General features: G+C 37.5%; 1 protein-coding gene across 1 annotated transcript in view; it reads right to left on the reverse strand.

The window, feature by feature from the left end:
• The window catches only part of LOC150095413 (uncharacterized), a 284,955-nt gene that overhangs the window by 35,620 nt on the left and 224,007 nt on the right, over positions 1-25,328 (reverse strand). Inside the window, exon 10 of the mRNA XM_090410362.1 lies at positions 18,276-18,455. Coding sequence (XP_090266488.1) covers positions 18,276-18,455 — 180 coding nt within the window. The remainder of the gene's footprint in view (positions 1-18,275; positions 18,456-25,328) is intronic.

Raw genomic sequence — 25,328 nt, forward strand, 5'->3', positions numbered from 1 at the left:
TTCCAATTTCAAATCCTCTGTACACTCTGGAGTCCTGCACCAGGGATAAAACATCACTAAGAACAATAACACAGCTAACGAGACTTTTCTTATTCCTTGCTTCTTCTCTCCATGTGAATTTGCGCACATTTTTATGTTGGAACATGCTGTTAGTAATAACCAGTCCATGTCCCGAGCAGAAATCCAACAGATATTTGCCATTATTATTAGCTTTGCTCTTTCCCCCAAAATATTTTTGTATGTCTGACAATCATTTTCTATTTTGGTATTCAGATCCCCAACAAGGATCAACTTTTCCTTTTTCATTGTGTCAATTGCTTTAACTAAAGCCTCAAAAAATTCCTCCACTTCTACCTTAGTAGAACCTTCTGTGGGTTCATAGGCACAAATAAGTCTCATTGTCCAGTTCTCCATTCTCATATTTGCATACATCACTCTACTTGAGACTGACTGCCATTCAAGAAGATTAACCTCGTATTTAGTGTTGAATACTATGGCTATTACTTCTTTTCCTTGATTGTCATGGCCTGAATATAACATTTTGTATTTATTGCTCAGAAAGATTTCATCGGTTTTTGTCTTTTTTTGTTTCAGTCACCTCTATTATGTCAATCTGGTACTTATCTAATTCCTCAGCTAGCTCCATTTCTTTGCCATTCAGGCTTCTTAAGTTGATACTACCGATCTTTAACTCTGGTGATGTTGAGTTGGGGTGTGTTTTCAGATTTGTTCCAGTAGCTGACTTTTTGCTGTTCGCCCTGGGGAACACAACAGGGGCCTTGTTCAACTGGGCGATGCCCCAGCTGGCATGAAATTTTGTCATGTTATACCATCATTTTGTATTTTGGTTTAAACCAATAAGAATACAATTTGGTCGGCTAAATCCCAAATTGCCAGCCAATCCTTGTTCATTCAGTATCCAAGTAGATACCCAACAGAGTGCACCACAAGAAGGTAAGGATTGGACATTAGCTCAGAAGCCCTGGTCGGTTCTCCGCATTCCTTTAAAGGCTATGTGGAGGTCTCCTCTCAGTTATACAGCTTTGACAGCACTAACATAATGTTCCAACATAAAAATGTGCACAAATTCACATGGAGAGAAGAGGCAAGGAATAAGAAAAGTCTCATTGACTATGTTATTGTTGATAGTGATGTTTTCTCCCTGGTGAAGGACACCACAGTGCAGAGGATTTGAAATTGGAAGCGATCACCATTTAGTCTTGAGCAGAATAAAATTGAATTTCATATTGAACAGAAGAACATTTAAGAAAGTTTTAAAGAGCGAATAAAAGTTGAACAGCTCTCAGACGGAATTGTAGACTAAACATTATTCAAGAAAAAATGAAAGAGTTTTGAGAACAAGAACCACACCTTAAAGATGATAAAAGGTGACATGAAAATTGGAGAAAAAGATATCCTTGAAGTATGGAGTAATTACTTTGAAAAATTGCTAAATGAAACTAGCAGTGATAGCACAGTGGTAAAAAAACACTTAACAGGGATGCAGTCAGGAATATATATCCATAACTGAAGTAGAAAAAGTCATCAAAGGCCTGAAATGTGGAATGGCAGCACGAGTGAATGATATTCGACCAGAAATGCTCAAGAATGGAGGTTTGTTTCGTTTCATTTCGTATGGCAATTCAACGGTTATAAGCCCCTTTTACGGGGAGGTACGACACCACCTCAATCCCCCCTATTTTTATCTGGGGCTCAGGACCAGCATAGCTGACAATTCAGACCTATGGCTGGAGGGATTGGCTTAAGTATTCCTGACAGTATCCGTGTATGTTCACGGGGCAGGTTTGCCTGCTTATGGGATGAAAAACCCTGCTGTCCATGCACAAGACTGGCTAACTTGGCTATGGCCAAGGAAGATCCTTAAGCTCCTCACGTCGTTGATGGGAATCGAACCTAGGACACTCCCATTCATATGGTTGTGAAGCGCATAGCCACTAGGCTAACCAAGTAGACAGTATGGAGATATAAACGTTTTAAAGTGGTTGCAATGCATAGTTCAGAAGTCCTGGACAGATGGATGAAATCCAGATGATTGGAGTAGAACTCTCATAGCACCCATATATAAAAAGGGAAATAAAACTGATTGTCAGAATTACAGAGGTATTTCTCTACTGAGTGTTCCTGATAAGATTTACAAAAGTGTACTTGAGAAACGGTTGAGAAGGATTGTGGAAGAAAAGCTTGATGAAGAACAAGCTGAATTCAGGCCAAATAGAGGCTGTCAGGATCAGATCTTCACTTTACGACAAATAGTCGAGAAAGCATGGGAATATAACAAAGATTTGTATTTAAGTTTTGTGGATTTGGTAGATGGTTTAATGTTAAATCTGGTGTCAGACAAGGATGTACATTATCTCCTGTGTTATTCATTATCTATATGGAACACATTATGAAGGAAAGTGGAATTAAACCTGATATCAAAATTGGAGATGTTAATCTCAGTTCTTTTACTTTATGTTATACTTCTAGATAAATCCGTTAGAAATCTGCAAGATTCCACGACTAAACTGAATAACTGTTGTAATAGATATGGTATGAAGGTCAGCAATAACAAGACAAAGACAATGAAAATAGGCAGAATCATTGGAAATGTCAACTGCATTGTGAAGGAGAACTTATAGAACAAGTAAAATGTTTCAGCTACTTAGGCACGATTTTTAGTGAAGATGGTAAATTAAATATGGCAATAGACAATAGAATCAACAAAGCTAGTATGGTAGAAAGTCAACTGAATAAATATATCTGGAATAAAAGAGAAATTAGTCAAAACACTAAATTAGCCTTATACAAGACGGTGTTCAAACCAATTTTAACTTATGGATCTGAGAGCTGGGTCAGAAGTAAAACACTTGACCAAAGACTAGAGACCACAGATATGAGAATACTGAGAAAGATGAGGGGCATGAACAGATGGCATCAATGGCAATATCATATTAAAAATGACTATATTAGGAAAAAACATGACATTGTCAGCATCCAGGAATGAGTTAGCAGAGCTAATTTCAGGGGATATGGTCATTTAAACAGAATGGAAGAAGAAAGATTAGCAAATGAAGTGATCTTTGCCAGTTTGGCAGGAAAAAGACACAGAGGAAGACCATAATATAGGTGGATTGATATAGTAAAAAATGCTTTAGAAGACAGAAATATAAGATCTGATAATGTTGGAGTCTTGACAGGTAACAGACTGATTTGGAGGAAAATTGTAGATAGGAAGTTAGTAATGATGTAAATTTTTCATGTAGTACTATCATATCCTGTATACCCCTTGAGGGTACATATCAGGAATTTGATGATGACGATGATGGTGAATTTAAATGTATTCTTTTCTTATTGGGATTGTACATTCTGTTTCCCCTATGTAAGTTAAATTAAAGGTGGTGTCTATTTTTTCCATATATTTTCCCATAGTGTAAAGAATGGTAAAGGCATTATTGTAATCTTTTTTATCTGTGGTAGGATTCTTGTAGAAGATTTTTTAAAGTTTTTTTTTTTTTTTGTACCATTGTTTATAAATGTTTTGTTTCTAATTTGATACTCATTTTTCAGAGCCTGTTCATTAAAGCAAATTGTCAGAGTCATATTTTTGAGGATGCTAATGACCACTAATTTTTGTATTGGATGGTAGCATGAGTCTGTGTAAGTATCACATCAGTGATACACACACACACAAACACAAACAGAAAAACCTGAGCTCCTATTTCTAACAGAATCACAATCGGCATCCTCCACGACCACAGTGCCCAGCTCAACTACATCTTGCATGATACATTCTGCAAAAAAGGGAGGAACATGTGCTCAGCTTTTAGCTAGTAGATTTCCTTGCCTCACTACTTTCCCAACTCTGACAACCATGGTGCCCATTTTGACTACTTATCACTAAAAAATGACTTCATACAAACTAATTACCCACATTGTCAGATTGTCTTCCTAGGGGACTTTAACATCCCCACACAAATTGTCTCCTCTACTCCAATTCAAGATCAAGCCAGAAGGGAAGCTGAATTATTTGCCAACAGTCATGACATCTTGCAAATAGTTAACCTACCATCCAGAATACCAGACAGTCTTTGTTATTCTTTCAACACTCTGGACCTTTTTTTTTTAAACTAGCTCTCCCTCCAAATACACTGTTGGTATCTGCTGTCCCCTTGGCAACTCCAACCACAATCTTATTCAAGTCTCCTTCTCTATAATTCATCCTACATCCAGCTAATTTCAGCCTTATTCCACATGGCACTACAATTGTGACGACCTCTGGAATGTTTACGCCTCTTTTCCATGGTCAGATTGTTTTCGCTCCCCCAATCCAAACATCTACACTGAACTAATAACTGGAATTAATTCTTACTGGAATGAGAGCTTTCATTCCCTGCTCCACAGCAAACATCTATATAAGTCCTCGTTTTCAAAAAACTGCACTTCTGCAGTCCATGATAAAAATGCAGTATAAGTTCAATGGCTTAAATTATTGTCATTCTTGATATTTCAAAGGCATTTGACTGTGTCTGGCATCAAGTCCTCCTAAACAAGCTACCTTGGAATACTGTTTCCATATTTGGGGTGGCATCTAAAACCTCTCTAAGAATTCTGGATGATATACAGAAGAGGCTGATCAACTTAATAGGTGACCCTTCCCTTACAAACTCCCTCCAGTCACATAAATTAATTTTCCCCAAAGGCACTCTGTTTCTGCTCTATGTTGTTGTTGTCAGATAACATTAACTTCATTTTTTCTATACATGCTATCTGGCCAAGAACAATGACAACACTATCTTTCTCAGCTTTTTTTTTATTTTAATTTTTTTTTAAAATATTGAACCCACATGAGAGGCTGAAGGACCTATATGCACATCAGTGCCATTTCTGGGATGCAAGTAAATAGTAGCATTAGTTAATGAAAATTCATAAGTTAATAAAAAATGATCATAAACTATATTTTTTACAGAAAGAGAGAGAGAGACAATTAACCCTTTAACAGATGAATTTTGTTCTGATAATGTGTATCTGCATGGATAATTAAAATCAAGCAAAGACGAGTATACTCGTCAGAGTAAATGGACCTGCTGGAAATGATTAAAAGTTAGTTTATTAGAAAAATTAATAACTTTATTTCTCCGAAATTTATTAATATCAATCACAAATACTATCAACACAACCTAAAAAATATTGTTTTTTAAAAACCATGAAAAATCCATGAACACAGAAAAAATATAGCAATTTGTGATATGATTATAGTTTATAAAAAATTGGATTTGACTTGCTAAAAAACATACTACAAATTAGGAGTGAGTTGTGCAATCTTTTTTTAAAAGATTTCATAAAGTTTTCATTATAATTATAATAATACAAAGAGAAATATTTTTTAATTTTTACTAAAATTTTAATTTTGTCACAAAGGGTAATTTATTTTTTCGCATGACAAGTATACTCGTCGAACACTGTTAAAGGATTAAAAGAAAAAAAGAAAGAAAATAATGTATTACTATTAACATACATGTAAGTAATGCTCTTCATGTCATGTAGAATGAAGACCTGCTAAATCACAAACATGTAACTATGGTAAATATAATTTTTTTAGATTTTAGAACAGGTGTCATGTCTTAACATAAGTTAATTTACATTTTCACCGTTACCTACTGTTTAAAACAATTATATTTTTTTGCTTTCATATTAGCAAAATCACAAATAAGGCCACTGTATCTAATTTCTGATCGATTTCATGTTCAATTGAAATCGTGGCAAGACCTTCCAATTGAATTTCAGCCATTGTTTGGTTTTCAAAGACTACGCTCATCGCTTGGAAAAAGACAGCATCCGCATTCCCTGGGCTCATCCCAATGTAAAACACGAAAAGACACAGTTCTCACATCAATGTTAACACTGTGGACTGGTCAGATTCTCGCTTACAAATAAGAAACAACAGAAATTGCATGGAAGACAGAATAACAACCATTGTCATATTGTACAAAATTTCAAATTAATTAATTCATTCTGAAATTTTATATATAATCCAATCTTGTAATTTCATATTCATTAAGAATATGTTACTGTACTTTCATTAAGCAATTTTGATAAATATGCATGGATTTTATCCTCAGGTCAACTCACGACCAACAATGGAATCGGAAATAAATGCAAGATAGAAGGTGTTGCGTTATTGTCACGTTGTCTGATATTAACACTGACAGTGCACTATTAAACACAACAGCATACATTATTTTAAATGATTATGATATTTAAAAAAAATACTGTACAATGAAGTTTTATTACATAAAAATTTAACTAACGACATCCTGAAGTCTGCTTTCAACAGAGAAGGAATAAATGACTTTTTTATGATTTTTATTTTTCAGATAGTTTAAGCCAATTTTGCAGCCCCATGCAAATGCACGTTTTGCACCATCAGTAGCGCCAGCCCTACTGATGTACTCCTGCATTGGTGGTGAAGCTCAAAGCAAGGGCGCCATGAAAAGCTTGTGAAATGTCAAGTGGTCTGTGTCATAAATATCACATGTTCAGTGGTGGGTGATGTAAGCTGTCAACTGTGGAACTTGAATGATGGAATCCATATTGGTAGTTACTAATTAAATAATAGGGCCTCTAGGTAGTGAGAAGTTGGCAACTGATGACTTTCTCCATTATTTTGAAGAGAACTGAGGTGATGGCTCTTTGTTTTTTAAAGGAGAATCCATCCACGAGAGGTTGGCCAACCTATAGTATGTTAGTACCATAGATGGGCAAAAAGGAACTTCATCACATTTGACTTGAAAAGGTGTGGGTTGTGTTCCTTGGGAAACGCACTGTGGAAGACTTTTCCAGAGGGTAGCAACAGAAGGGATAAACAAAGAGGAGAAATTTATTCTGTGGATTTGGAGTTGAACTGTGAGAAGGTGCTGGTAAGCTGCTGCATGCATTTGGATGGGTTTGCAAGAGGATGGGGAAATTCTGATGAAGAGCAGCCATAGAAGTATTTATAGAAGATGGTGGATGGTGGTAGTTACTCACATTGCTTGTTCATGGTCGGTTGGTTACTCATTGGAATATTGCTTTTAGGCTGTTTGTTAATTGCTTATTGTTGTTTTAGTCTTAGGAACTTGGCTTTCGGCTTTTCTTTGTTTTTATGCAAAATATGTTCTGCAGAATTTTCTGCAATTCTTTGAGAAGATCCCAATATCAAGATTTATGTAGCTAGATATTTCTGATTTTACCATACAATATTTTTTTTTTCAGTCTCTGCAGCCTGCAGAGACTGAATGCCTGTAAGAAAGTTGATAATAATATATAATAAGTGTATTAGTGAGAGAGAGAGGGGGGTATTCGATCAATCTAACTGCTCTTTTCTGTATAGAATACAGTATTTTCATGGAGCTCTTAGGGGCACTACCCCAGATATGAGAGCAGCATTCAATGGTTGGGCAGAGTTGTGATTTGTATAGGGTTAAGGTAATTAAAGCAATATCTTGAACAAAAGAGAAAGCCTAATTTTTTGAATGCAGAGGAAGCAATAGTTGTGATATGTTTGTGACAAGAGAGATTAGAGATTACAGTTATTCTGAGAAGGTGAATCTCATCTTGAAGAGAGATATGAGTATTGTCAAGGATAAGATTGGAAGAACAGGGTTCTTTTTTGTGGGAAAAAATGTAGAGCTGTGTTTTGCTGTCCTTGAAGTTGATAATATTATCCAAACCTCACTGATGAATGCCTTGAAGATGGGAATTTAAAGTAGTAGAGGTTAGATTCCTGGGGCTGTGGTGATTTGTGTTTACAGGATTTGTCAAACAAAAAGGAGGAGTGTAATGTGCTGTCATCAGCAAAACTGTGTACTGGATTGACAGTCAGCTGGAATACATCATTTATGTATAGAAGGAAGAGAGTGGGTAAACTGGTCAGTAGTTGGACAGACTTCTATTTCCCTTTTTTGGAATAGGCTGGATAAGTGATTGCTTCCACACATTGGGATTAGTACCAGCTATATATAATGGAATGTAGAAATGATACAGAATGGGTGTTGGCTCTGGAACACAATGTTTGAGAACAAACAGAGAGATACTATCAGGACTAGGAGACTTTTAAGTGTGCAAGTTTAGTAATTTTCGGATGTCTTTTAATGGAAAAACTATGGAAGGCATACAGTGCTCAGATTCTGGTATGATAAGAAGCAATTTCCGTTGGTCATTAATGAAAAAGTTTGAGGAAAAGAGCAATGCTAGGAGGACTGCTTTATCTTTGGATGAAGTTACAGTGGTGCCATCAGGATGAGATAGAGAGAGACACAAAGAGAGAGAGAGACAGACAGAGGTGGAAGTGCAGCTGTGCAGAAGTTGTATCCAATAGCCTCAGCAAGGGATCAGAAGGTATGGCTGCCATTCGGACAGGAGTTAAGTTTTCTGCAGTTGGCCTTTATGAAATCAGATTTAGATCTGTTGATGACTGTTTTGCATTTATTGCATGCCTTGGTATAGGAAAAGTATGAGGTTGAAGTTCTTGATGAGAGCCACTTGTGGTAAGCTAAAATTTTTTTCTTAGACTGCTCTGATATACTTTCTGTTGAACCAGAGTTTAGAAAGTGAACAAGGATTCTGGGTAAAATGGAGGCCTTCATACTGGTGAGGATAATTTCTGTGACTTGTTCAGAGAAGGTGTTAGGGTCAGATGAGCTGCAGCAACAGTTAGACCATGAAAAGGAGGAGCAGAAGTTCCAGAGTCATCCGATTTTGTGTAGTGCCAGAAGATGCAAAGTTGGGAGTGACTTGAGGAAAAGTGTTCTGTGACAGAAGGGACTTGTACTTCCAAGAGGGGAGGTATCTCAGTGGTGTATGTGGAGTGAGAATTGCTTAAAAAAAGATCCAAAGTATTGGGCAAGTGAAGAGGGTTATTAGGAATTTGTGTTGTAGATGAACGATTTATGTTAGGGTAATGCTTATGGCAAAGCTTTCCATTTTCCAACACCACCCACCATCCAGCTTGGTGGGTGGTGTTGGAAAACGGGAGTCAGATGGAATTATGGACATTGAAGTCACCCACGAAAATTATCTCACTATTTGGATGGCTGGATTGCAGATGGTCGAGTATCATGGAGAGGAATGCAAAGAGGTTGAATAGTTATCAGAATTTGGAGAAGGTACATGCAGCAGATGAATATTATTAGATGGGGCAAGAAACCATTGAGGCAGTGCAGGTCAACAGGAGGAGATTCTAAATTAGCCTCTCTCTGACATACAATATCAGATCCCACAGAGGTACATTCCTTCCACCCTTGTGGTGGAAGAAATGTACCTCTGTGGGATCTGAATGTATTTCTGTGATGGACAAGTAGTGGATGTAAATACTATTTGGGTTTCTGTCAATAGTAAGAAGTCTGGTCTGGACGATTGTAAGTGATGGTGAATGACATTTATTATTGTGTTAATTTCATCTAACAATGAACAAACTAATTTCACAAATACCCTTCAAGCATGTATGGCATGGCCTTGAAGGGTATCACTCTCACTGCATGGAGAAGGAGGGAGGGAAAGGAACAAAAGTCAGAATCCCTGTTGTGGGGACCAAACATAGCATAGGCCACTTCAGGCCTCCAGTAAGCTAGGTGGTGGCATTCTGCTGAGAGATGGTCATCTACCACCTAGAAAGATTTGGTAATAACTTTGGCAATAATAATAATGCCTTTGTTAGTTTTCAGAGATTTTAGGGCTATTATTTTCACTTTGGTTAGAGTACTACTCTGCAAGGGGCAAGCTAGCCCCAATAGGTGCCAGTCCCAAGCCTGGATAAATGGCGAGGATGGACGTCAGGAAGGGCATCTGGTCGTAAAACTTCACTGCCAGCTCTAGCTATGATCAAATGAGTCGAAAAGACAGTGATACCTTAGGCGACATGCAGTCACATCGCCGTACAGCTGCGAGAAGTGGATGAGGGCTACCACATCAAGGGCAGATGCGGTTAAAGAAGCGAGCCCAGCAGGTGAAGAGAATGTTGGAAGCATGACTGGAAGGGGAAGAGAGGTGGCAGACATAATGAGGAAGAAGTTGGACATTTTATGAGTGCAGGAGACAAGGTGGAAGGGGGGAAAAAGCGAAGGAACTGGAAGACGGGTATAAATTGTTCTATCTGGAACAAATAAAGAGGGAAGAAATGGTTTTGGAATTGTGGTGTGTGGCAGAATGAAGGACGAAGTACTGGAAGTGGGTAGGAGGAATGACAGGATCATGAGAATGAAACTGGGTCTTGGAGAAGAGCAAGTGGTTGTCTTATGTACATATGCACTGCAAGTTGGCTGTACAGCAGAAGAGAAAGATATGTTCTAGAACATGCTAGATGAAGAAATGAGGGAACTGGAAGAAAACCAGATGGATTGTTGGAGGAGACTTGAACAGACACATAGGGAGACAGAATAGGGACTGTGAAAGAGTGCATGACGGCCATGGAGTGGGACAGATGAACCAAGAAGGAGAGAGGATTGTGGACTTCGCGGTAACGTTTGATCTGGCAATTGTAAACAAATTTTTCTGCAAGAGGGAAGAACATTTGATAACATTTAGAAGGTAACAACAATTCACAGATTGACTACATTTTGACTAGAAGAAAACATCTTAAGGCAGTAACAAATTGTAAGGTAATCCCAACAGATCAAGTGGTGCAGCAACACCAGCTGCTATGTGCAGACTTTAAAATTAGGCCAAAGATAAGACCCTTTGGAAGCCATGGGATGAAGACAATTAAGTGGTTTCGCTTAAAAGAAGAGAATGTGAGGAACCATTTTAGGGAGAGGGTGTTAGAGAGAATTTTGGATGGACTAGAAAGTGTACAAGACTGATGGAGACATAATTCAAAAGCAATTTTGAGCTGTGCAATTGAGGTGCTTGGTGAAACATCCGGAAATATTAGAGAGCAGAAGGAGGATTGGTGGTGGAATAATAATGTACAAGAAGCAGTAACGGCTAAGAGGAAGACAGAAGTAGGACGAGTCAAGAGTGGAAGAGGACAGAGAGAAAAAGCGAGAAGCCAAGAGAGTTGTTGCGCAGGTGAAGGCCATGATACATCAAGATCTTTATGAGCAATTAGAAACAAAGGAAGGACAAAGAAAAATTTATCGACTGGCAAAATGTAGAAATAAGGCATCAAAGGACATCTTACATGTGAGGCAGATCAAAGACTCTGGAGGAGGGGTATTAAGGAGGAGGTGGATACAAGATGGAGAATATGTTTGAAGGGCTTTTGAATGAAGTAAATGCGAGAACTCACAGAGAAGATGGTGCAGAACATTAGTAGGTGGAAGTGAAGGAGGATGAAGAATGGAAAATTGGTGGGTCGTGACAGAATCAGAATGGAGGAATGGAAGGCAAACTGGGAGAAGAGGGAATTGACCTGCTGTGGGACACCTGTTCATAAAAGTTTGTCAACAGAAATATATACCCGAGAAGTGGAGGGAAAGTACTCTTGTCCTCATCTACGAGGGTAAAGGGGAATGCACAAGACTGTAAGAATTACAGAGGAATAAAGTTGATGTCCCACACAATGAAAATCCTAGAAAGAATTCTTGATAGAAGACTGAGGAAGGAGGTGGAGATTGCAAAGGAGCCATTTGGCTTCATGCCTGGTCGATCGACAACAGATGCTATCTTTGGGTTATAGCAGATGATGGAAAAGTTTCAAGAGAAACAACGGGAGCTACATCTGGTGTTTATTGATCTGGAGAAAGCGTAAGATAGAGTGCCAAGGCAAGAAGTCTGGAGGTGTCTGAGGGAGAAGAAGGTACCAGAGAAATATGTTAGGTTGGTGCAGGAGATGTACAGAAATGTGAAGACAAGAGTTCAGACCTGCCTGGGAGAGACAGAAAGTTTTCAAGTGACAGTTGGCTTGCATCAAGGGTCAGCATTAAGTCCATTCCTGTTTAATATTGTGATGGAGGAGGTGAGAGAAGACATGCCTTGGACTATGTTGTATATGGATAACATTGTGCTGTGTGCAGAATCAAGAGAAGTGGCAACCAAACTGGAAAGTTGGAAGAAAGTACTGGGAGAGAGAGAGAGAGATTGAGCAGAAATAGGACAGAGTATATGGGTTGCAAAGTGGATGGCAGGCAGGAGACAGATCTGGAGCTGGAAGGAAATGTTATCAGGAAGGTCAGTGACTTTAGATACTTAGGTTCAACAGTGAAAGAGGATGGAGGGGCTGAAAAGGAAGTGGGATGCAAGATACAAGTGGGATGGAGGAACTGGAGAGAGATGGCTGGAGTGCTATGTGATAAGAGGGTGCCGATCAATCTAAAAGGCAAAATCTACAAGACAGTAGTGAGACCAGCTATGACATATGCTATGGAAACTGTAGCCCTGAGGAAAAATAACATCAGCAGGATGGAGGTAGCAGAGATGAGAATGCTTAGGTGGATGTGCCGTGTGACCAGAAAGGATCGTCTGAGAAATGACTACGTAAGGGGAATGGTGAAAGTTACGAACTTAGGAGCGAAGATCCAGGAGGCAAGGTTGAGATGGTTTGGCCATGGGATGAGGAGGGAGGGAGGACGAGTATGTGGAAAGAAAGGTCATACAGATGGATGTGCAGGGGAGGAGGAAGTGCGGGTGGCCAAAGAAGAGATGGGCGGAGCTGGTGGAGGAGGACTTGAGGATGAATAACTTGGATGTGGTTACAGCCCAAGATAGGAGGATGTGGTGGAGACTCACTACAAACAGTAACCCTACTTAAGTGGAACAAGCTGCAGAAGAAGAAGTTAGAGTGCTACTAAGTGGTTTATTATAACTTAATATGTTAGATGTATCTAACCTTATTCTATCGTTAAGGTGGTAAGGAGGAATTTTAGACCTCACTTAATGTGGTAAATAAAATTTAATTTGTTGACTGACCTAACTGCAGTTGCATAGTTCAGGCCTTTTTTTAAGGTGTTGGTGGATGGTTGTAGTGCTCCTCACATTGTGGGTTCATCGTTGGTTACTCATTGGAATATCGCTTTTAGGCTGTTTGTTAATTGCGTGTATTCTGCAGAACATATTTATGCAAAATATGTTCTGCAGAATTGTCTGTAATTCTTTGAGAAGATCCCAATATCAGGATTTATGTAGCTAGATATTTCTGATTTTACCACACATTTTTTTTTTGGACAACTGCCATTTTTGTGGGTCTCCTGGATTTGTTTTCAACAACAAAACTTTTTCCAATTTTCATATGGGCATAAATGCGAAGCACTTTGGCTGAAGTAAATTTTCTTTTCAGCTTGAAGAAGTTAGGTATCACATGGCTGTCTCTCCATCATTCTCAAAAAGGCCAGGTACTTAATCAAAACAGAATCAGGTATCTTTAGCTTACTATAGTGACTGCACTGCTTGTGGGTCAAACTTTCATGGATTCTGACAATTCTTTCTTTTCTGGTTACGCAGTGTTTAGCATATACTGTGTAAAAATTATGGAGGAAAACTTCCATGTCAGAGCAATTATTTTACTTAAAACCAAGATAAAATATCAAACTCTTAATAAGCAATTATAACATTATGCCTGCTCTCCCAGAATTTACAGGCTTCAAAAAATACACAAAAATAATGTAGCACTGCAGTAAGGAATCAACAGCCCTAATTACATAACCAAAGAAACTAGGGTTGACAGCCAAGTTGGTAATTCATTCCCCCTTCCCACACAAAAAATACACAACACTTCATAAACAAAATTAAGAATAGCACAATTAACAATGAATATTTGTTAGTCAGCTTTGATATAAATGCACTTTTCACAAATGTTCCAATGAATGATACAGGTCTCCTACAGAACAAATTTCTGTCCAACATCACGGCCACTCTTTGCATGTACTTTGCTGTAGTTATTTCATGCAGCAAAAATAATTTCTATCTACAAAAAAGAAGGTATGGTCATAGGCTCACTACTTCTTTTCTACTTCATACGTAAGTTTTATGTGGAAGACTTAGAGCAAAGAGCTCTACATTAAACAAGTCTTGAGTCCAAAGTATGGCTCAGATATGTGAACAATATATTTGATATTTGTCCCCACTGCTGTCAAACTTAAAATACATTTCTAACTTACCCGAATAAACACATTCAGTTTACCATTGAGATTGAAAACAATAACTCTCATCCTTTTCTGGACACATTGTCACATCTCCCCTCATGTATTTTTTCCCCAGATAACCATAAACCTACATATGCACATACCGATACTTATATAAAGACTCATACTGCCATCCAACATGGTAGCCAGCAAAGGTTGGTCGATTGATAGAGCCTCTGCTACTCATGGATCGCAAAAAGTTAAGCAAGTTTGAGCACGGTTAGTAGTTGGAAGGGGTTTAATCGTTCGATGCTATTGGCACACTCTCCCTCGATGAGTCTTTGGTCTCCCTGGCAGTCTCACATAATAATAATAACTAGGTGACATCAGCACCCTCAAAAATAGAACTTTGACAATTTGCTCTGATAGATGGGCTTTGAAAAATGAGTATCAAATTATAAGCGAAACATTTATAAAGAATGGTACAACACAAAAACACTTAACAGTGCTAACAAAGATAAAAAAAAGATTACAATAATGCCATGCAATCATTCAGATTATGGAAAATATCTGAACAAATAGACAGAACACTGTAAAAATAGAATATTAAGGCAACATTCAAACCATTCACAAAACTACTCAGCTATTTCCTTCTCCACCTTGCCCTCCCATGGGTATACAAAATCCAGTTCACCTGTAATTTACCCTACATAGAGGAAGTAGGAAATAATCCCAATAAGAAAAAAACACAAACAACATGTTAAATTCATTTATTAATGAAAATCAGGGATTTTCTAATCATGCACTTCAAACATGCAACAGAATGACTGGAAAGGCACCCAGTTCTTATATCATCAAAAAAATAAAATGAATAAAATAAAATAAAATAAATAAAAAATTCAAAGAAGCTTATGAGATGCTGATCCATCATCCCAGTTTTGACAAGGTGATGAATTCAGAAGGTTCCTCTATAACTCATATAGATCCAGGAATAGAAAACAGCAGGATAGGATGACAGACTCCAAAAATCTCCAAACACAGAAAACCTGGACAATAAACGGAACCTAAACATAACTGAACTGTAGAGAGTTAATTAAACTAGTAACAATTAGTATAGTTGCACTTATTTAAAGTATTTAAATATTTTTATTTATTTATTTATTATTTATTTTGCACTTCCTCTTTTTCTTTCTCTCACCAGAGGCCAGGCTAGGGTGAATGGTTAATACAGCAATTATGCTATAACTTACTAAAGCATACTGTGTTGTAGCTTGTGTCCCAGTGTGTGTGTGGGGAGGGGGAGGGGGGAAGAGATGTATTCCTGATGACAAACCTGATACCAGGGTGGAAACTTCAAGTGTGTTTTAAGTAACATAACTGCTCTAGCACTGGAGGTTAATCTCCATAATGAATGCTGATTACCATGTAATCATGAATTTCTACAACAGCCAACATATTTCACCATACTGGATAATCAGGACAACTTGCTTTTAATTTGATTTTAAATTAGATGCAAAGCAGGGTTCTATTGGTATGTCTATTGTCATTTATAATCTATACAGAAACGTTATTATTATGGCAAATGATGATATCAGCTTACAGATATTTGTCACAAGTCTTCAATGACTCATAAACTAAATCAGATATCTATAATAGCTGCTACAAATGTGGTATGAATATAACCAATAAAAAGACCATAACAATTCATATTCCTTAAGCTTTGTAATGTCAACCAACCATAGTAATCTATTTATTTTGGTATTCAATGGTCAAGCATGTTGCTGACATACTTCTGTGTTATCTGTTGATACTTGGGTAAGTATCGTTATTCTCCAGAAGAGGGAGCAAGGAAGATGGAGAAACCCTAATTTTCCAAAAAAAAAAAAAAAAGAAAAAAAAAAGCTACCCTACATCTAAGATTTCTTTTTCTTTTGGAAAATTAGATCAACCTGGCCAACCAGGCTGATCTAACAAACTGTGGGCTCAAACCCTGCTGGTAGATGAATTTCATTGGCTGGTGTGAGACCACTGTTCCACTTACTGAAGGCATGAAGTGGATTGAAAAAGTTCAAGGTTTGGTCTCTAGAGCAGGACTTCCAGATTATATAAAAATGAATAAAAATTGTGAAAACAAACAAGCAAATATATATACAAAACAATTTAAAAAATCCTTAACATGCACAGCACCATGTACTATAGGTTTAAAACCTTTCATGGGTGGAAGACCAAAAAAGAAAAAAATAATAGATATTTTTACACCAGGGTTTTGTTATCTGTTAAGTGTATGTTGATCTATGTCCAAATAACTTGGACATAGATCAACATGTGTGCATAAAATAAAGACTAAAAAATTGTTTTGGTTTTCATACAGAGTTGGAGCTTAGATTAGTCATACCACCGCACTAGCAGCTGTTCAAAACAATAGCACCTTTGCAGTGCAATTCGAAGAATAACAGGATATGTGCTTTGAATGGAAAAGACCCGAGTTCGATTCTTGTGTGATACGATGAATCTTTATACAGGCTTTTTCAATTGAAGGTAAGTTAGCTGATCTCATATGAAGGTAGCAAGGTCTTTCTCCCAGAAACTTGAGTTTTTCATCCTGCACACAGACAAATCAGTCAAGAGAGCATACGCAATTTATAGACAAAAAATGCTACTGATGGTGCTAGGAAATAGATGACATTGCATGTTGAGGGTAGTAGTGTCTGGTGTGTAGTTAGAGGGATTAAGTATAGCAGGCAATGCATTGCGAATATCCCACAATAAGTCCTTGGAGGAGTCATGTAATAATAATAAGATTAGTACACAAACTGAAGATTAAAAAAACAGATTCTTAAATACGCTATGAAAAATCAAGTTGTTAATAGAAAAACCATACTTTTTACAATGAAAATATTACAAAGGGACCTAACATTAATATTTAAGAGTATACACAGGTACAGCTAAGATAGTTCAGATAGTCAAATCAGTTATTGCCTTTTATTTCCCTTATAGGGAATAGGTGAAGCCTTTAACCCGGCGCTCGTGAGGTGGGAAAATGTAACAAAAGTGGTAAGGTGAGGTCCCACAGGTCCACCCAAATAACGTAGTGTATTATAGAAATCCATATCTTTTTAATCAATATTAGTGGATTCTTCCTCACAGTCTTGTTCTGTATCAGACTCATGGTTACTGACTAATTCTAAATCAATTCCACTATCATCATCTCCGCTAAATGGCTCCTCATCTGTCAAAGCATCATCTATAAGTTGATGTAACCTCTGTTCTTCCTGCTCGTAACTCATCTGGTAAAAAAAGATATTATTCTCAAAATACCCTCTAAATATTTACGAAAACATATTTTCTTATAGTTGGCATGTAAAAATATAGATTGTTATTGCTGTGTCTTCTATATTTTTACATACCAAACTATAAGCAAATACGTTTTCATAACAATATTTTAATAGAATATACATGAAAACAACTTACATTTTGGAAGTAAATATAATCACACTTTTGGTAAGGGTAGGGTCTGGTGGACCCCAGCACACTTTATACCTCTGCATACTAATCTTGCTTGCGTGCAACAGCCTGTTGTCTATGGTGTCGAGTAGCAGGTTACAGGAGGGGAAGCTATACTGAGGCATGACTCACTGCCACACATTGTTAAAAAGTTATAGTGAATTTAAAATCTTTGGGGTCTGTGACACCCCACATTACTAACGCCAGGTTAAACCCCTACTAGCTTTTGGAGACTGAGTGGGCAGTTCAATCTCCACTGGCAGCCAATCAGAGATAGGTGGCCCATGTCTATCACTAATTATAGGCAGCGCCGATGAAAAGATGTGCAAACAAGTGCTGCCATCTCTGGAACCTAACCTTAACAGGATATGTTACTCTCTGAAATAATGTGGGTTCTATGGTCAATTTTCTTGAGTTTACAGAATGAAAATCCTGAGCTTCTGGGAGAAAAAACCTGTGTACCCATGCCAGAGATTGACTAACTCGGAAACCGGTCAATGATAGGCTTAGAAAAAGTTCCTCCAGTCGGAGACTAGATTTGAAAGAAAGTAGGAGTCAGTTTAATAGGAGACAATCAGCTGATCGAACTGGAGACTATCAAAAAATAAACGGCTAATTTAAAAGAAAAAACAGTTTAGTAATGAATCTTCTGTTAGACTATTATAGTATCTAATACATGCCATGAAATGAATATTAATAGACATTTTTAATCATTTCTATCAAAATTACAATTACTCTTTTTTTACGTATGCTGCATTCTTCTTGTGGCTTATATTCAAAACTCCTAGTTAACTGTCGCAATGAGCTAATACCATCAGCAACAAGTTCAAACTGGGTTATGTCAGGCTGAATCTTGGGTACAAAATTTGATATAGATAATTTGTCCTTGGCAGTGTCTGCTTCAGGTTTCTGATTCTGAAGGGGAAAAAATAGGGTATTAAAAATTATAAAAAAGAATTTTTATAATGCATGCATTAAAATTAATCATAGGCAGTTTTTAGTTATATGACACAATACATTAGATAATCTGGTTTCACTAATATGCATTATCTGTTAAAACAATGCTATAAATGAAGATTAGATTGCTGGACAATACTACCACATTATCACCTGGTAGCTTAATATCATGAAAATCCACTTAAAATTCATAATCCAACTCTTAACAGCACAAAAGTTGTTCATCTGCTTGGCCAAGTGGTTAAGGCACCTGCTCTCCAATCAACATTGCAGGTTCACATTCTGCATTCATAGATTTCTGCAAATGTCTTTTAAGTGGGAGAAGAATTTCAATTGCTAGTATGAGGCCAGTGCCCAAACCAGAGATCTAAAGTGGCTTAAAAAAAAGTCCCTGTTAGGTCTCTAGAACAGGGCTTTTGGATTATGGAAAGAATAAATAAAAATATATAAAAATAAGACATAACTCTTAGCCCACCTATGGTACTGATGTATTTATGTTTATAAGCTTTCATGATGAGTTACATGAAAAATGTTTGGCCCTCAGATCATTCAACATGTTCTTTCATAAAGTCTCAAAAGACTGAATCCTTTGGTGTGGATTATGACTAGAATAATATACAAGCCATAATGGATTTTGTTATCTAATCAAATTATCGAGTGCTGCAATAAATCCAGTACAACTTATTGTATTTACATTCACAAGAACCAAGCCTTTAATCCTAGTCTTCATTGTGATTTATCATACAAGGAATATACATTTAACTCCCAAATGATTCTGACACTCAACTGAACACCTCCAAAACTTCTGATTGAGATTAAGTAATAGTTTTATTCTCAGAAAGAATAAAACTATTACTTAAAACTATTCTTTCTGAGAATAAAACTATTACTTATGTGAAAAAAATAAATACATCCATCTATTAAGATGATGAAGCAATATGTTACAATTGTCTTTATATGATCTTCAATGAAGAATCTTTTCTTGCAAAGGACTTTAGTCCTTTACCAGAGAGCCCCGCACTTGGAGTGAAGGTGGTAGCATGTAAAAATGATGTGGCAATGTTTTACATTAGTGTTTCTCAACTGCCAGGCTGCAGCCCGGTACCAGGCCCTGGCATCAATTATACTGGGCCACAAGAGATTCTCCTGGAATTTGTCATTTTAGTTTTCTAATCATTTTTCATGAACAAATATTTTATACCGGAAATATTCCAAGCAGAATAATATTTGTGAATGTATCGAAAAGCTCAGACCCAGAACGCTTAAATTGTAGCAAATGTCAGTGACCAAGCCATATACAATCCCTCGACTTACGTACTTTCAAAGATAAGTCCATGATCCCATAATATAATAAATAACATTTTTGATTATACTTTCAAACAAGATGCAAGCGAACATAAAGTAAAAAATTTTTTATTTAGCAACAATGCAGTGGCAACAGCACATTCAGCGCCAACCTCCCTTGGCAGTCGGCACTTGGCTTCAACAGTTCCTCTGTTGATTTTGTGTTTGAGAAGTAGGTTATTTGTGTGTTTATTGTTAAATATTTCATGATATTTTGTGCAACATGGTCCCTACACATCAAATTAAAAAACCTAGTGAAGAATCACAGAAAAAGAGGCAGGCAAATGATCTTGAAACAAAGTTGCAAGTTCAGTGCTAGTGATGAAGCAACGACAAGGTCCTATCAGTGATTGGAAAAGCTACTTCCATCATGCATAGAGGACCTGAACCAAAAGTGCATACCCCTTAGCACCATGACCATAACCGCTAAGGCATTAAGTCTCTTCAACATGTTGAAGGAGAAAGCAGGATCCGATTATGACTATGAATTCAACGCTTCTTCTGGTTGGTTCATGAGATTCAAGCAGTGTTTTGCACTACATAATGTGAAAATATATGGTGAATCTACAACTTCTGATGAGAAAGCCGCCAAGGAGTTTGTGGAGAAATTGGATAAAATTATTACGGAGGAAAATTATTATTCATCCACAAAAATACTTTTTGTGGATGAATTGTCCCTAGCGGACAATTCATCCACAAAAAGCTAAAATCTATGCCTGGTTTCAAAGCTCTTAAAGACCATGTTACAATTCTGTTAGGCAGCTGCGAACAATTTTTGAGTCATCCACGACTTCTTGTATCTTTGCTAATGAACTGGAAGAGTAGGCTTCCTAATGTTTTTGAAACCATTTGTGAAATGCACAGTGAGAATCCACGAGCCTTCAAAAACATTAGGAAGCCTACTCTTCCAGTTCATTAGCAAAGATACAAGAAGTCATGGATGACTCAAAAATTGTTCGCAGCTGCCTTAACTGTTATGCGAGTGAAATGGAAAGCTACTGTGTTAAAGAAAATGTAGAATTTAAAATTTTATTAATTCTAGATAATGCTCCAGATCATCCGTCTTATATCGGTGATCTTCGCCAACTTCAAGGTCTTTCTCCCTCCAAATACTACTTCATTGATCCAGCCGATGGATCAGGGAGTTCTAGTAGTGTTTAAGGTTTATTATCTACGGGGAACTATTTCACAAGCCATTTCTGCTAATGAAGGAAACGACAAGTATCTCATGCAATTCTGAGAGCATTCAATATTTATCATGCTATTAAAAATATTGCTGTGGCTTGGGACGAAGTGACCTCTCAATGTATGAGTGGCATATGGAAAAAGACATTAAAAAGTGCACAATTTTGGAAATTTTGAAAAAAAATGAAGACCTTTGTAAATTCAGTGAAGAAATAGTGGGCCTAGCCAACAGTCTGAATCTTGAAGTGAATGATGATGACAAAGTTCAACTCATAGGAAGTGCCCTGAAGAGTTAACCAAAGAAGAATTGATCGAACTGGCGGAACAACATGTCGCAGAAGAGGAAGAATGAGAAAAGGTAGAGGAAAAAGAGAAACAAGAAGAGGTAGTTAAACAATTCCCAGTGAACGGTTTTGCAGAAATGTTCTCTGCAGTTAGCAATGTTCTCAAAATGTTTGAAGACATGGACTCCAATGTTAAATGCTACTTATTAGCAGAAAGGAAAGTACATGATGTGTTTGCTTGCTATAAACAAATTTATGATGAAAAGAAGAAGAGGAATAGCAAAATACATTGGACATTTTCATCAAAAAACAATGGTTACACCAGAAGAGCCGCAGCCTGGTCCATCACATAGAGAAGGTAAAGAAGATGTGATTGTGGAGGAAGATTAGGGTAATTATTCTCCTGTTTTATAGTGGTATGAATGCACAGTATAGTTTTATAATAAGGTTTAAAAATTAAAATGACAGTATACTTATTACTGTTAAGTTCCTAACTCCTATAACTCTGTTGATTTAATGTATCGACTTACGTCCGAACCAACTGACGTCTTTCCTGATGGAACGGAATCCCAACGTAAGTCGAGGGATGACTGTATTTTTAATCATGAAAGTATTTATGAATGATCGGGACTTTTCAGGCATCGAAATCTTTCAACATTCAGGAAAGGGAATACCGCTGTTCACTGGCAGTCATAAAAATTGCCTGCAAGCCAATTACAACAATGGGCGGTGTATCCTCTGTTCTCAAAACTGAACGAAATAACATCTCTGACCAATCAGCAAAGAAGTATAAAGAAAATTTTTCCACTGAAATTGAAGATCAAGGCAGTCTGTATCTGGGTCTCAAATCTAGTAATACTGAATACTGTTTCTTTGCAAGTTCACAATGCAGTGTGCAATGCTTGTTTCAAAACCAGAGTGCCATGATTTTTTAAAAGTAATAGGCCTACAGATATAAATTTTAATATGAATAAGATACAAGGGACTTTGTTTAATTTTGGCACCAAGAAATCTCTTATTGAAGGTGTATGTGATGCAACAAATACTGAATCAACCACATCAAGCCTACAGAGCAATCTTCAGGATGTACAAAAGGAGGAGAAAACTACCAGCTCACAGAAGAAAAACTCTGCATTCACTTGCAAGTACACATGGCTATTTAAAATTTAGTTTCATACAATACCCTCACACTGACCAATTGCCATGACCTCAATGTGTCATTTGTGCTACTGTTCTGGGAAATGAAGCCATCACGACTTACCTGACATCTCAACACAACACAAAACATTCCGATCTAGTCAACAAACCCATTGAATACTTTATGCATAAAAGAGATGCACTTAAAATAGAAAAGAAAATTATTTCCCAAGCTTCAACAACTGACACTTGACTTCTGATGGCATCCTATTTAATATCATTACAGATAGATAACAAAGTTGAAAGATATCTGCCTTTCAACTGTATCTTTAGATACAATTGAAAGGCAGATATCTGATATGGCAGAAGATACAGAAATGCAACTTACTGAAAAAATTAAAAAATCGAAATTGTTTGTAATACAACTGAATATATCTAGAGATATTCAGATATAAATTAATACGAATAGAGACAAGGGACTTTGTTTAATTTTGATGTTAAGAAATCTCTTATTGAAGGTGTTTGTGATGCAAGAAAAATAAAAATTTAAAAAACAGTGCTAAATTTAAATACAAGACTGTTAAAATTCTAGTAGCAAGGCTTATACATTGGTCAAGACATAACTGGTAATTAGTTTACGGAATTAACAACGCATATAAAGTATATTAATTAAAGATAACGTTAATGAATAACTTCTATATTTCGGCTACGTCACATTGCCATCTTCAGGAACATAAAGATATGGTATGTGCACACAGGCACTAACACAAAGCAAATGAGGAAGAAAGCAAGAAACTAATATTGTTTCTAAAGTCCTAATGGTGCCCTCTTGCAGGCTAATTTGGTAGTCTTGGCAGTTGTGCTGAAGTTCTCATAATGTAAGTCTCCCATATTTGGGGTAGTTTCATGCACCCAAATTTGTTGAGGTTAGGAACGTTTATTAGAGCTGCTGAAGATTCTTTGAATAATCTTTCGTATTTAAACTTGCTGCGATGAATTATTTTTGTTTTCTTCCAACGAATTTTATGGTGGGTATCTAAGGCATGGTCTGCAAGCCCAGAGCGGCTGTACTGGTGAAACCGGATGTAGTTTTGGTGTTCTGAAATCCTGATATTTGTTGTTCTGCCTGTTTGGCCAAAGTAGGATAATTTGCAGCTGCAAGGGACCTGGTATATACCAGGTAGGTCTAGGGGAAGTGGTTGGTCTTTGGTAGAGCGGATAAGGGATGCCAACTTTTTATATGGTCGGTAACAGGAAGTAAGGTCATATTTTTTGAGGATATTGGTTATTTTCTCAGAGGTGCCCTGGATGTAGGGGATGGTGATAGACTTGGTGTAATCTTTATTGTGGAGGGGGGGAGGGGGGGTTGTGGTTTACTGGTTTTAGTATTTTTTGGATTTTTTTGGGGTTATAGCCATTGGCTAAGAAAGTGTTGAGGATGTGGTTTAGTTCAGTAGTTAGGGCCTTGTCATCTGAGCAGATTAATTTTGCCCTATTATATAGTGTTTTTATAACCCCATATTGTTGTGAGGGGGGGGGACTGTTGGTGAATGTATCTTGCCAGTATGGGTGGGTTTTCTGTGAATAGAGAAAACCAAAGATCCATCAAGCTGGCGGGTGATTAAAGTGTCTAGGAAGGGGAGGGTGTTGTTTTCCTCTTTTTCTAAGGTGAACTGGACTCTGGGGTGCTGGTTGTTTAAGTGTGTTAGGAAGGAATGGAGTGTGTCTGAGCCATGTGGCCAAATAGCAAACACATCATCCACATAACGAAGGCAAATAGTGGGTTTTGTGGGGCGGAGTTTAAGGCTTTCTCTTCAAATGTCTCCATAAAGAAATTGGCCAAGGGTGGGAAAAGCGGTGAACCCATGGCTGTCCCCTCTATCTGTTTGTAGAACTTTCCTTGCCAAACGAAATAGCCTTAGTTCATTGTGAACTGAAAAAGGGCTGAGATATCGGGAGGAAACTTGGCTTGGATGAGCTCTAGGGTTTCTTTGAGTGGAACATTAGTGAATAAGGAGGAGATGTCAAAACTGACCATTATGTCAGTGTGTTGGAGTGTGAGGTTTTCTATACTGGCTTTAAAGTGGGCTGAGATTTTTATGTGTGATGGTGTGTTGCCAGTGTAGTGTGTGAGCGTTTTGGCTAAATGTTTGGCTAATTTATATGTGGGGGGGAATCAATGCCATCCACTATGGGACGCAATGGCACATTTTGTTTATGTATTTTTGGGAGTCCATATAATTGGGGGGGGGGGGGGTCTAGAGTTATAAGGTTTTAGTTTGTTGGTGACTTCCACAGGCCAAGAAGTGACCTTCTTAAGGAGTCTGTGGAGAGTTCTAATCTGAGAGCTGGTCGGATTATATTCAATGGGGAGGTAAGTCGTACGGTCTAGTACTAAAGCAGTTAGCTTACCTTTGTAGTGTTTTTGATTGAGCACCACAGTGGCGTTTCCCTTATCCGCCTTGGTGATTACTATTTTTTTGTTGTTTTTCAATTCCTGTAGGGCTGCATATTTGTTTTTGGATAAGTTGGTTTTTGGAGGTTTGGCTTTTGTGAGAACACCGACTACATCCAGTCTAACGTTGTTGCCGATATGGTTAGGCAGGCTGCGAATCCCACGTTCTATCTGGATCATGATTTCTTCGGCAGGTATTATTTTTGGAGCTAGGGCGAAATTGTGACCACGTGAAAGTGCGGCGAGTGTTTCAGGCTTTAAAACTGCCGACGAGAGGTTGACTACAGTGTTGAGGGGTGGCTGTGGTAAGGAAGTAGAATTATTTATCAGGTTTTCGTATTTTTTCAAGTGCCGACGTCGTATTTTTTCGAATTCTTTTTTTGCCGATGCGCATGAGACGTCATAAAGTATCGACCGTAGATCACG

The sequence above is a fragment of the Typopeltis vanoorti genome, chromosome 20, assembly GCF_054136105.1.
Source record: "Typopeltis vanoorti isolate ZY-2024b chromosome 20, IOZ_Tvanoo_1.0, whole genome shotgun sequence".
Lineage (NCBI taxonomy): Eukaryota > Metazoa > Arthropoda > Arachnida > Uropygi > Thelyphonidae > Typopeltis > Typopeltis vanoorti.